Source organism: Lampetra fluviatilis, chromosome 14, assembly GCF_964198595.1.
Source record: "Lampetra fluviatilis chromosome 14, kcLamFluv1.1, whole genome shotgun sequence".
NCBI lineage: Eukaryota > Metazoa > Chordata > Hyperoartia > Petromyzontiformes > Petromyzontidae > Lampetra > Lampetra fluviatilis.
Window position 1 is genome coordinate 15,141,253 of NC_136288.1, and position 14,567 is coordinate 15,155,819.

The window sequence follows — 14,567 nt, forward strand, 5'->3', positions numbered from 1 at the left end:
AGGAGGAGAGACGCGGGGAGAGACTCGGGGAGAGACACTTGGAGAGACAGGAGGAGAGACGCGGGGAGAGACACGTGGAGAGACAGGAGGAGAGACGCGGGGAGAGACTCGGGGAGAGACACTTGGAGAGACAGGAGGAGAGACTCGGGAAGAGACACGTGGAGAGACACGTGGAGAGACAGGAGGAGAGACGCGGGGAGAGACACGTGGAGAGACAGGAGGAGAGACTCGGGGAGAGACACGTGGAGAGACACGTGGAGAGACAGGAGGAGAGACGCGGGGAGAGACTCGGGGAGAGACACGTGGAGAAACAGGAGGAGAGACGCGGGGAGAGACTCGGGGAGAGACACGTGGAGAGACAGGAGAAGAGACTCGGGGAGAGACACGTGGAGAGACAGGAGGAGAGACGCGGGGAGAGACACGTGGAGAGACAGGAGGAGAGACAGGAGGAGAGACGCGGGGAGAGACAGGAGGAGAGACTCGGGGAGAGACACGTGGAGAGACACGTGGAGAGACAGGAGGAGAGACACGTGGAGAGACAGGAGGAGAGACGCGGGGAGAGACACGTGGAGAGACAGGAGGAGAGACGCGGGGAGAGACACGTGGAGAGACAGGAGGAGAGACGCGGGGAGAGACGCGGGGAGACGCGGGGAGAGACACGAGGAGAGACGCGGGGAGAGACACGAGGAGAGACACGAGAAGAGACACGGAGAGAGACGCGTGAAGAGACGCGAGAAGACGCGGGGAGAGACGCGAGGAGAGACACGAGGAGGAGAGACGCGAGGAGAGACGCGGGGAGAGACACGAGGAGAGACACTGAGAGAGACGCGTGAAGAGACGCGGGGAGACGCGGGGAGAGACACGAGGAGAGACGCGAGGAGAGACGCGGGGAGAGACACGAGAAGAGACACGGAGAGAGACACGAGGAGGAGAGACGCGAGGAGAGACGCGGGGAGAGACACGAGAAGACGCAGGGAGAGACGCGGGGAGACGCGGGGAGAGACACGAGGAGAGACACGAGAAGACGCGGGGAGACACACGAGGAGAGACGCGGGGAGAGACACGAGGAGAGACGCGGGGAGAGACACGAGGAGAGACACGGGGAGAGACACGAGGAGAGACACGAGAAAACGCGGGGAGAGACAGGAGGAGAGACGCGGGGAGAGACACGAGGAGAGACACGAGGAGGAGAGACACGAGGAGAGACACGAAGAGATACGCAGGGAGAGACGCGGAGAGAGCCACGGGGAGAGACGCGGGGAGAGACACGAGAGACACGGGGAGAGACACGGGGAGAGACACGAGAGAGACGCGGGGAGAGAAACGAGGAGAGACGCGGGGAGAGACACGAGAGAGACACGAGGAGAGACACGAGAGAGACACGAGGAGAGACACGAGGAGGAGAGACACGAGGAGAGACGCGAGAGAGACACGAGGAGAGACGCGGGGAGAGACACGAGAGAGACACGAGAGAGACACGAGGAGAGACACGAGAGAGACACGAGGAGAGACACGAGGAGAGACACGAGAGAGACACGAGAGAGACACGAGGAGAGACACGGGGAGAGACACGAGGATCAGAAGCTGCAGTTCGCGTGTCGCCACCACCAGGCGACACCGGTGCTGCTCTACTCGAGAGAAGAGCCACGTGAGGTGAGATCCGTGTGAGATGAAGTCCAGCTTGGATGAGGTTTACGCGAGTTGAGTCCGTGTACGATGACGGCTGTGTGAGATGAGCTCCATGTGCGATGATAAAGTTGAGAAGATCCGAATGGTGCGATGTCTACAGATGAGGTTCAAGTAAGAATCATGAAATCCATGCGAGGTGACATTCAGGTGAGCTGCAGAACGGTATGGCGAGATGACTTCGAGTGAGATGAAGGTGGCTTAAGAGCCAAATGTAGTTGAGGTGACAGCATGGAGCCACGAGGAATGATGAGCTCTAGTTCAGGCGAGCGCCGTGTGAGTCGCGAGAGAGCGGAGGAATGCGAGTTGACAAGTGGGATGCGCTGCAGTTGTGCCGTGGCCTGCTGCGCTGAGCAGGGCTTCACTTCGCGCTCGCAATGAAAGTGGAGTAAGCGGCACGTGGCTGATACTCGCCACGGCCATAGCGAGACGTGGTGCGCCACGAGAAGCACCACGAGGTGGGGTCCCCGCAGCTTCCCGTCAGGCTGAGACGGTGGCGAGCGGCGGCGTGGGTTGGCACGACCCCGGGGGGTCAACATCCTCCACTCCGAGCTGTTGCCGCAGGTTATCGAATTTGTAGGTTCCCCTCACGACGCGTGTTTTTGTATCAAATGGACGAGCGACGAATCTCGCGGCGTCTTGGCCGACGACACGAGACATTCTTAGCGACCCCTGCTGCGGTCAGGAGCCCGGTCAGTCCACGACTTTGTGAGTCGTCGAGTTCCACTTTTGACTCGAGAAGCGACTTTTGAGGTTCGCTCGCCCACATTGTTGCTCTCAGGTCCTGCCGGCTCCGCCTCGCCTCTCACAGCAACAACCAAGTGGCGGTGACGTCCCTAAGGCGCCTGTGCCAGGCTAGGTACACACGTGCACCCCACACATGTCCACCCTACACAAGAGCACGCAAATCCGTACTACACACGTGTGCACTACTACTACACGTGTTCACTACTACACGTGTGTGTACTACTACACGTGTGCACTACTACACACGTGTGTGTACTACTACACGTGTGTGTGCTACTACACACGTGTTCACTACTACACACGTGTTCACTACTACACGTGTGTGTACTACTACACGTGTGTGTACTACTACACACGTGTGTGCACTACTACACACGTGTGTGTACTACACACGTGTTCACTACTACACACGTGTTCACTACTACACGTGTGTGTACTACTACACGTGTGTGTACTACTACACACGTGTGTACTACTACTACACGTGTGTGCTACTACACACACGTGTGTGTACTACTACACACACGTGTGTGTACTACTACACGTGTGTACTACTACACACGTGTGTGCGCTACTACACACGTGTGTGCACTACTACACGTGTGTGCACTACTACACGTGTGTGCACTACTACACACGTATGTGTACTACTACACGTGTGTGTACTACTACACACGTGTGTGCTACTACACGTGTGTGCACTACTACACACACGTGTGTACTACTACACACGTGTGTGTACTACTACACGTGTGTGTGCTACTACACGTGTGTGTACTCCTACACGTGGTCACTACTACTACACGTGTGTGCACTACTACACGTGTGTGCACTACTACACGTGTGTGTACTACTACACGTGTGTGTGCACTACTACACGTGTGTGTACTACTACACGTGTGTGCACTACTACACACGTGTGTGCTACTACACGTGTGTGTACTACTACACGTGTATGTGCACTACTACACACGTGTGCCCAAGTGTGCGCGCGCGTGACTGACGATCGCGTCTGGCTCGTGAGTGACAGGCGTCTGCCTCGTGATTGGTTGATGGTCGGCGGTGGTGGGCGTGTCCACGCGGAGACCACCGCCCCCGCCCATCTCACCTGTCCCCCGCCCCACCAGCGCTTCCTCACGTCACGTGCCATGGCCTGGAGCCTCCTTGCGCCGCTCCTCGTGTTGCTCTCGAGCACGTGCTGCACAGCAACACTGAATCGGCCAATCATGGAGGCGTGCGCCAGTCACGTGATCCTTCCCGGCGCGAAAGGTAAGGCCCTTGTGACGTGTGGGGCACGCGGCACCGACGAGCACCAAGTTAAACGTGAGAGACCCAAAGTGTCACTTTGGCCAGTGGCATAGCGACGGAGTGTGCAGGCGGTGCACCTGCACCAAGGCCTGATGGGGCTTTGCGACGGGCTACAAGGAGGGGTGGCAGATGGACAAGGTGGCCTCATTCGTGGATTTGCATCAAGGCCCACGCCAAGCACGCGATGCCACTGTCTTGGGCCACCACATCCCAAATTGTATTTCAAAGTGATGGTGAAGTCGAGGGAAAGGTGCAGCAGCATCCTTCCTGTAGATGTTGAATGCTCCACAAATAGTGCTGAATAGTTCCAATTCTACCCCAGGCCTGACGGCTCGTGTCCATGCCATGATCGTGTAACAGCAAATGCATCGAATCAAGGCCGTAATTATAATATATATCAAATATGCTAAATAAATCCCCCAAAATATTGCTATAAAAAATTGCTATGTTACGTAAATAAAAACAACAATTTGCTAAACATTGGCCACATATCTGGACTTGTCTTCATATAAATCAATGCATAGATTGCTGTGTATATGATTGTGTTCTTAGGTTTTTTTCGGTAAAGTCACGTAGGTAAAAAATTTTTTTATTTTATTTTACTTTTATTAATTTAAATTTTTTACCTACGTGACTTTACCGAAAAAACCTAAGAATATGAATCCTTGCAGTCACGAAAGCTTCAAATCTAGAATCATATGATTGTGGTAATGGTTGTACTTTATTAATCCCTAATCTCTGCCATTACATACAATGAAACAAGAAATGGTTAAAAAGTAAAAACAGAGCAATGTAATACAATACACTGAGACATTGTAAAAATCAAATAAAAGGTCCATCCCATGTGTTAGTGAATTTTTTAATATTTTAGGCAGGAAATGAGTTTTCAAATGTAGATATTTTTCTGGGTTGGGACCCCCAGACACCCTGGAAGATTTGGTCCCCCCCAATGTTGACTCCATGGCTACGACCTTGCATTGAATGATGGTTGTTTAAGTAGCAAGGAGCACTGTGCGAGTGCTAGCCTCGTGCCCTGTCTTGTGCAGGTGAGGTCGGTGTGCAGGGAGACCGTGGTGTGCCCGGAAGGCCTGGAAAGCTGGGCCCACCTGGAGAGAAAGGTAGCCGATACATCACATCTCGGACACCACAGCTCATCACAGGGCGCCACATCAAGGAGTGATGGGCATTTCGTCCCATATCCCTCTTCAGTGTATTTTCTGTCTCTACTCACTCCCTGACCGCACTGTGCAGGCCTGCCAGGAGATAAGGGATGCAAGGGGGATCAGGGACGGCCAGGCAAGATTGGGCCCATAGGAACCAAAGGTATCACGTGCTCGCGCCATGCGCACCCACGCTGCACACTTGGGTCGCGCTGACGAGGCTCATTGCGCGCATGTGTGTGTGTGTCGTGTGTCGTGCCAGGCGAGAGGGGCAGCAAGGGTGACAATGGACCCCCCGGGCCTAAAGGGCAGCAAGGTGAGGTGGTGGGTGGGATGAGGCCACCAACAACATTTAAATAATAAATAATATGCCTTATCGACCAAGTTGATGACGTCATATGTCATGCGCTCGCCTTCACGCCTCATTACACAATGTGTGACATCATCTAGTGATGTCACACTTCATGACGAGCCTTCACACTGGTCTCCACCTAAACAGCTGAGGGCTGAAGGCTTTTAGCCTCGGCTTGGCTTCGTGGGTCCCTGCCTTTGACTCTAAGACTGCTTTTGCGTGCGTCTGTGTGTTTACCCGTGTCTGCAGGCTCACCTCCATGGCCATGTCTGTGTTCCCGGTGCTTGTTTGCGTGTGCTCATATATTTGTGAATTCCCTAGTCCGCGTTCTTGTTCAATTGTGCGCATGTCTGCATGCTGGTGTTGTGTACGTCCTCACATCCGTGCCGGTGTCTCCCTGCGCTGGTGTTGTTGCAGGCTTACCGTGTAACTGCAGCCGCATGCGTGTTCTCATCGGAGAGATGGACATCGTGGTGACTCGCCTACGCGAGGAGGTCTCCTTCCTCAAGACCGGTGAGGGCGCGACCCCATGCGACCCCGAGTCACGGACAGGAACTCTGTTCCTTTCTCCCCTCTGTCGTGTTCACAATTCCTACGCTGACGGTGCCAGATTTAGGTGGCTTTGTACCCAGGGCACTACAGCTCTTGCGTGATGATTCCTCCATCCACGTTCAAGAATCGGTTTTCTAGATTGTTTAATCTCATCCACACTGTACACACTCACCCCGCTGCAGATTACAGCACTTCTCTTTCTGTGTCATCCCTCGCACTGCTGCACCATGAAATTCCCTCCCTTCACCTCTTTTCTCAAGCCTCTTTCTTATCATAACCTTGCTCAAGTCAGGAGATGAGTGAACTCATAGCAACCACACCTTCACGAGTGATGTGGCTACGTGCTTGACATTTCGGACCTCAGGACCTGCGCTCAGCAAAAATCCCAGCAGAAAATTCCCCCTCCTCTTGGCCGATACATCTCCAAAAATAATTGCACCAGCCCAGCTCATGACAAGCGAGCGTCTGTGCGGCCACTTGTTGTGCTCCAGCAGTGGCGGGCGTGCGCGAGACGGAGCGCAAGGTGTACCTGCTGGTGCGTGAGGAGCGCGCCTATTCCGAGGCGGCGCTGCACTGCCGCTCGAGGGGCGGCCTCCTCGCCATGCCGCGGGACGAGACCACCAATGCGCTCCTCGCGGCCTACGTCAGCCACGCCGGCCTGGCACGCGTCTTCATCGGCCTGCACGACGGAGCGCGGGAAGGGGCCTTCGCCTACGAGGACGGCGCGTCGCTGGGGCCCACGGCCTTCACCCGCTGGCGGCCCGGCGAGCCCAACAACGCGTTCGGTGGAGAGGACTGCGTGGAGATGGAGAGCGGCGGAGGTTGGAACGACGTCAGCTGCGCCAACACCATGTACTTCGTGTGCGAGTTCACCAAGGAGGAGCTGTGACTGCAGGAGGTGGTGGTTTTAAGGAGGAGGTTGAGGAGGTGAGACCGGCTTCACGAGTCGGTCAAGTGAGGAGGAGTGTGATTGGATGTGGCTGTGACTAGGGGAGTGTACATGGAGAAGGATGTAGCAAGGAGGCGGGTTAGAGGAGTGTGACTCAAGGATGTGGGTTTAAGAAGCAGGAGCCATGATTGGAGGAGAGAGGATTTAATGGAGGGCCTGGTATTTTGGGGGTTTTTGAAAGGGCACGCAACCTAATAAATCGAGTTAACGCTGATGTAACTGGAAGAGATGCACTTAATGAAGAGAAAAGCGCGATAAGTGGGAAACAGGTTTATCGAAAACATGTTGGTGTATTTGAGAGGAGGTGTATGGATAGCTGGGTTTGTATGGTATATAGTGCAGAGTATACACACAAACCTATACTTGTCTTCACACTGCTCGCAGTTCTAGCAGCAGCAGCAGCAGCACGCGCTGCAGTGCTTCAGTCAGAGCCATAGAGGATGGGGTTCATGTGAAGTTGGAGCCTCGATGCCAAGCAATGCATCAAAGGAGGGCTTCATTTCAGCCGGCACACCACATCCAGTATACATATCTCTATGGCTGTGACTGCGAGTCATGCGTCGCCTACTCCAGTCTACCAGTGATCTGCAAAATATTCATTGAGAAACTTAAGCCCTGCTGGCAAGGACTAAATGACCTTGCTGTGGCACCGCAGTGGCGAGAAGTTAACTTCCTCGCCTGGTATGCAGGAGGACGTAGGTTCGATCTTGATCCTGATGCCTGTATATTTGGCGTTTGCATGCTCTCCCCGTGATTGCGTGGGTTTTTCTCCGCGTCCTCCTATTTCTTCCACCATATTTAGAAACATGCGTTTAGAGTATTTTACAGATGTAGTGTGGAACTCACTCGAAGGAAAGGTAACATAACACCTGCTCATTCTTTATTAATCTCCATACACGCCAATTGTGAGCGCACACTTCACGTCACGCATAACACCACGCGTGGTACACCTCAATCCCTACCAGCTACCCATCCTCTCTCATACACTACTAGCTACCCCTCCTCTCTCATACATCGCCCACACCTGCTCAGGACAAAGAAGAACCTCGTGCATTCCCGCACGCCGGCTTCTATTCCCCCAGCTAGACTCCGCTCACCTTCCAGGATCTGCCCGACAGCCAACCCGCAGCTCACACACAGACGCCTCTCCTCAGCTGCGCGTGAGCCACTCCATTACACACGTACCTCTCATCAGCTGTGCGTGCTTTACTACACTACACAGATATACATTTCCATGCGATAAGCCACTTCGTTGAGCTATCATTTGTGGCCAGATAGCTTCTAAAAAAAGAGCTACATAGCTCCGTGGTCCTTATCTGGTAAAATAAAAAAGAGTTTAAAACCACAGGGTGGCTCTTCCTGGTGCTGTGAGAGGCCAGGCCATGCATTGGTTATTGTTACTTTACAGGGGCATTATCCCATTTGCGCCCCCACCCTGCCCCTTTCAGTGTCAGCTCCTCGTGGATGCCTCCTCATCAAGCAGTCACTTCTGCCAGATTGCATAGGAGTTGCACAGTTGACACCAGACCTCCAAGGCCTGCCCTTATGGAGTTTTACATGGAGTCAATATGGATACCTCGCATATGAGGCAATGCCCCCCACAACACCCCCCCCCCCCAGGCCCCATTACTGTTTCCTAGACTCAACTCTGAGACCCTCTGTAGATCCTAACCTCGGTGCTGGAACTCCAGGGCCGGCCAGAAAGCCACGAGAGCCCAAAGCTCCCCTCGTGTCGTTGTATGCCCAGCCGGAAGCTGACCTCCCTGTGCCGCCCTCCACGTCACGAGCGAGGCAGCTCGCGGGGTCCAGGTGGGGGCCGGCGTCCATGACGAGGTTCTTGCCTCGTCCCATGCGTGTCGGGCACGAGTGGCACGAGGCGCATGTTTGCGTCTCGGTTTGAGTGCGAGTGGTTTTAGAGAGTCTCGTGTTTGCGATGGTTGACTTCATCTCTTTTTACAGGAAGGGAAATGAACAGGTATAGTGCAATAGTCGACTGAACCGTCCATGTAAAAGCAGGTTAGGATTTACTTCTCAAAATGTGACGAATTATAACTCACCTGAAGGATGTCGTTTGTTTGTATGAATTGGTTGTACGCGTTTACATGACAGTGAGCCTCCGTCCCCACGCTTGTGTAACCACACAGCAGCGTCCCCCACATGACTGAGCGCTGTATCAGAACCGTGCACAGTATTTGTCGGCCGGCAGGCATGGAAGTTCACATCAGAATGGAAGCTGAAGATCTGCACACAGGGCTCATTGTCAGCCGGGCTGTCTGCACCCGGCACACCGCATCCACAATGCCTCTCACCGTGGCTGTGGCTTTTGAGTCACCAACCTTCTCCAACAGTGATATGAAATATATTACGTGAGAAATTGAGCCTTGGGTGCCTATTGAGTATCAACCCTGTGGTGGATGCATGGCTATGTGGCAGCAGAAACGAGCATGAGTTCCACGGCCTCAAATCTGCAGCTTTGTGGTTCCCAACCTCTGGTCCATGGGCCTCTGGCGGCCCAAAAGGCCGTGGAAAGTAACACGCGGAACTTGCAGGTACAGGACGATTTGGAGTCTTTATATTTGAAAAAAAATTCTGGTGCGCGGTGGTGAAAGCAAAATGTTTGTGTATGGTTGGGAACCACTGCTCTGTACCATCGTATTCCTTGTTCAAGGACTTGCCACTGCACTAACCCTAACCAACTGGCTAAGCAGGCACTAGTTAGAACCCCAGCCCTGATCAAATAGCCAATCAGCTTACACTGGTTTTAACCCTAACCCTACTCACCTTCTGCGCCCATATTCAGTTTCACATCTCAGTTTTTCATGGCGCCATTTTGGCAAGACGGGAGTTTAAAGTGGATTTTGTTCAACCGGGTGGGAACTCAAGGGACCAGGATGAGTCTCGTTTTTCGAAAGCGATTTGGGTCACCATCATACCATACGCGATCAATACAATGATGCTACAGAAATGGAGCAAATAGCAATCGGAGCAAAATCAACCACATTCCAGAAGGAATCAAAACGGTACACAAATATAAATGTATATTATATTTTTAAAAAATAATCTTTGCATCGGAGTGTGGTGTGGGGAGGTGAGTGCTGGCTCGGGGCTGTGCTGGGTGAGGCTGAGGTGGGTGAGGTCAGCGCGGGATGTGCCCAGTGGATTACATTACACTGTGGATTACATTACACGGTGGATTACATTACACATGGAATTACATCACACAGGGGATTACATTACACAGTGGATTACATTACACGGTGGATTACATTACACAGGGAATTACATCACACAGGGGATTACATCACAGTGGATTACATCACGCAGTGAATTACACCACGCAGTGGATTACATCACACAGTGGATTACATTACACAGTGGATTACATTACACAGAGGATTACATTACACAGCTGATTACATCACACAGGGGATTACATTACACAGTGGATTACATTACACAGTGGATTACATTACACGGTGGATTGTATTACACAGGAGATTACATTACACAGTGGATTACATTACACAGGGGATTACATTACACAGACGATTACACAGTGGATTACATTACACAGTGGATTACATTACTCAGTAAATTACATTACACAGTGGATTACATCACACAGTGGATTACATTACACAGGGGATTACATTACACAGGGGATTACATTACACAGTGAATTACATTACACAGTGGATTGCATTACACAGGGGATTATATTACACAGCGGATTACATCACAGGGGATTACATTACACAGTAGATTACATTACACAGTAGATTACATCACACGGATTGCATTACACAGTCGATTACATTACATCGTGGATTACATGACAGATGGATTACATTACACAGGGGATTACATCACACAGTGGATTACATGACAGATGGATTACGTTACTCGACTGCGCTAATAGACACCGCCGCTCCGCGCTGCAAGGCCTCGTATTCAGTACCGGACGCTTCGTTTCTCAGCACAATGCCGAGAGAGCAACAAGAACAGCTGTCTGCCCCGGCCTTCACCTCTCTGCTGCTGCTGCGTTGAGCTCTGTGACGCTGCCTTGCCACTGGTACACAACATTGATATAAAACCCCAACACATCCGTCCATAACACTGGGGCCTGATATACATTACTTTGGCATTGTCCGAAACGTCGGTTATGTTCGTTTTGTGGCTGAGTTGACGAACTTGCGTCGCGTCTCTCGTGCTGGAGCGCCCTCTGCTGGACAGCGCCCAGGCCTTGATTTCTCATAATCTATGGTTCTTGATTTCTCATAATCTATGGTTCTTTATTTATCATAATCTATGGTTCTTTATTTATCATAATCTATGGTTCTTGATTTATCATAATCTATGGTTCTTGATTTATCATAATCTATGGTTCTTGAATTCTCATAATCTATGGTTCTTTCGGTAAAGTCAGGTCGATAGAAAAAATAATAACAATACAATAATAACAATGAAAATAAAGTGAATTAAAAAATAATAAATATAACGACGTTTCGATCGCAACACAAGCAAGCGTCATCAGGAGGATTTCTCGTTGGATATTCTCCAGAGCTGAACCCCGGACACCTCCGGATGAAGCTCTTCCTTCCTCCGGGCACTGCCGCATGCGAGGCACAGCCATACACAGCATACTTTGGTGGGGGGGGGGGGCACTGCCCCCTAATGCTTGCACAACATTACAAGGGAATGAGCTGTGTTTGCTCCCTAAACATTTGACTCCCACCGCACCCCTCAGAAGAACAACCCCCCCCCCCCAGGACCCGCTACTCAGCCACTGGACTCCTATCGATCCCGACACCACTCGCACTTCGAGTGAAGGCGGCTGGCAACAGAGAGACAGAGGGAGCTGTTGTCGCCTCACTTCTATTTGTGGGGGTGAGGCTGGTGGGCAACGCGCACCTCCCAGCTGCTGCTGTATGGGGCCGTGGCTTGTCTCCTCGGTGTGGGTCCTCCTGCACTGTCACTCTCCAGCGTGTACACCCATCTCAACGACTTCGCTTGTTGTCTTGCATTTTCTAATTGCTACACACACGTCGCTGTTAATAGGAGCCAACCACCCTTTCATGCTTCTCCATCACCTCAATCAACTTCACATTCTGGATTCATACAACTATTTGTGTATCCTCACGGATGCAGTTGCAAAACAAAGTGTATCTACAGTAAAGTCGCGGTATTGATAATAAGATCGAGCTTATAGCGTCTTATATGAGTCCGTTCCAAGGCGATTGACAAATTAAACAAGTAACCGAATAAAGAGTGTTCTTCATACCAGCAAAGTCTCATTGTGCATGAGGGGGCTGCTGCGTTGTGAGTGCGTGGCCAATGCCATGGGTGAGTGCGTGGCTTTCTTTGAGGGTATAACGGTAACGCTTCGCACAGATAGATTAAATATTTTCCACAATATTGGTCACGAAAGCCGACGTGTTTAACAGATTAAAGAGTTGCTTGTACTGCCATCTCTGGCCGCCGAGCAATAAAAGGCGACACAAGACATCGTGGTATTCTGTCCACTTTCCAGGCAGTCACCGATGCCAGTTCTGTCGCAGGCTTAGGGCAGCCGGGAAGCGGCCTCGTTCGTGGTGATGCATTTATTCTCGGGCCAAACGAACATAGCTACAATTGACGGCTGATGAGAAAACTTTTAAAATGACATTTCCTTTGACAAACTACAAATTGATATACCAGGAGCGGTTCGTTGTGGCGCCGCCCCACCAAGCAGCTGGAGATGAGAAATACATTTCTTTTTTATATATAACTACTTTTCTCTACATTATTTTGTTGTATAATTTATTTTTTAATTATAATGATTCTTTGAACGTGAATTGTCTAATGAAGATAACATTGTAAGTTCATATTAGAAACCGCTGCAACGCCACAGTCTAATTTGTGCCTAGGGGAGGTCTCGGGCGGCGGTGAAGGCGTCCGAGTGAGAGATTTCCCTTCATGCACTGCGTTGAGCAGCTTCCCATTGGAGCCACGCCGCTTGAGACAACGCGTTCAGGGCTGCAATGAGAGACGACGTCACAACGCGAGGTGGCACTGCAAATGGAGCAGCAGCAGCAGCTCACGGCCGGCACTCTCTAGGAGGAAACAACAGCGACGGCGAGGGCAGGAGGTGCAGCAGGTGCAGCACACGAAGAATTAGCAACGGACGCCGTGGAGTCACTCCTCAATATTCAATTCGCAAGGATGACGATGTGGGAGGAGTTGAATGTCAAGCAACTGGGCTCTGATCAACCGACTTGAGCGTCATGGGGACAGCATTTCATTGCTTTGTTTTGTTTCGTATTCATCTTGATTTGAAGCTTTCGTGACTGCAGGAATCCATACTCTTTAGTTATTTGGGTAAAGTCACGTGGGTATTTCCGCCTGAGGACGACCGCTTGTGTTGGTGATCGAAACGTCGTGATTTTTTTTTACCTACGTGACTTTACCGAAAGAAACTACGAGTATTGTTTTGTATTGTTTATAAATGCCAAGCGTTGGTCGATAAGACAATTATACAACGTTTACGGGAAGGCCAATAACATGGCGAGGTTTTTCTTTCTACTTAAAACTTTCGTGACTGCAGGAATTCATATTCTTTGGTTCTTTAGGTAAAGTCACGTAGATAACACAGTGCGTACAATTCGTGATCTGATCCCATCTGTGAAGGACAAGATTCCTGACATGCAATATCCCGGCGTCTACAAACTAAGCTGTGTCTGCGGCAGTAGTTACATTGAGGAAACTAAGCGACATGTCCCGGACCGTGGTCGTGAACATAAGGCAGATCTGAAACACGGCATAGACCAATTCTTCTGCCGTGGCTGATCATTACTTTAATGCGGCTGGCTCAGATGAAATTGATTTCTCTAAGACGAAGGTACTTTGCAAGCCGACTGGCTATCAACAAAGATTCGTTCACGATGCCATCCACATATACAGACACAATTTCAACCGAGACGACGGTTTTAAACTCAGCAATCATTGGAAAGATGTCATCAACCACTTTGGGTCATGACTTGATTTGCGTTTTCTTGTCAACCTCCACCGTCAGCAGTGTGGGTGTGTGCAGCGAGGTGCAATGCCCCCCCCCATCTCTACCCCCTCCCTCCCCCATCTCTACCCCCCCCTCCCCCCATCTCTACCCCCCCTCCCCCCATCTCTACCCCCTCCTCCCCCATCTCTACCCCCTCCCTCCTCCTACCCCCTCCCTCCCCCATCTCTACCCCCTCCCTCCCCCATCTCTACCCCCCCTCCCCCCATCTCTACCCCCTCCCTCCTCCTACACCCTCCCTCCCCCATCTCTAACCCCTCCCCCCCATCTCTACCCCCCCCCATCTCTACCCCCCCTCCCCCATCTCTACCCCCTCCCTCCTCCTACCCCCTCCCTCCCCCATCTCTAACCCCTCCCCCCCCATCTCTACCCCCCCATCTCTACCCCCCTCCCCCATCTCTACCCCCCCCTCCCCCATCTCTACACCCCTCCCATCTCTACCCTCCCTCCCCCATCTCTACCCCCCCATCTCTACCCCCCCTCCCCCCATCTCTACCCCCTCCCTCCTTCTACCCCCTCCCCCCCCATCTCTACCCCCCCTCCCCCCCCATCTCTACCCCCCCTCCCCCATCTCTACCCCCTCCTCCTACCCCCTCCCTCCCCCATCTCTACCCCCTCTCCCCCCATCTCTAACCCCTCCCCCCCCATATCTACCCCCCTCCCCCCCCCCCCATCTATAATATATATTATTAAATTATATAATATATATTATTATTATATATATAATATATATTATATAATATATTATTATTATAATATATA

The 14,567-nt window shown here is 51.7% G+C and overlaps 1 protein-coding gene across 3 annotated transcripts; it reads left to right on the forward strand.

Moving 5' to 3' along the window:
- Positions 1–1,517: 1,517 nt before the first annotated feature.
- On the forward strand, positions 1,518–12,025 carry LOC144935932 (collectin-10-like). 3 transcript variants are annotated; one of them, XM_078862825.1, is made up of 8 exons: positions 1,591–1,653; positions 2,468–2,545; positions 3,561–3,702; positions 4,788–4,859; positions 4,993–5,064; positions 5,164–5,217; positions 5,671–5,766; positions 6,297–12,025. In XM_078862825.1, exons 3-8 carry the CDS (start codon positions 3,582–3,584, stop codon positions 6,692–6,694), a joined length of 813 nt encoding a protein of 270 aa, XP_078718951.1. In that variant the 5' UTR covers positions 1,591–1,653; positions 2,468–2,545; positions 3,561–3,581; the 3' UTR covers positions 6,695–12,025. The 3 variants fall into 3 exon arrangements, with proteins under 3 accessions (XP_078718949.1, XP_078718950.1, XP_078718951.1); XM_078862823.1 differs by lacking the exon at positions 2,468–2,545 and having other exon boundaries at positions 1,518–1,653; XM_078862824.1 differs by lacking the exon at positions 2,468–2,545 and having other exon boundaries at positions 1,518–1,653; positions 6,300–12,025.
- The last annotated feature ends 2,542 nt before the right edge of the window (positions 12,026–14,567 follow it).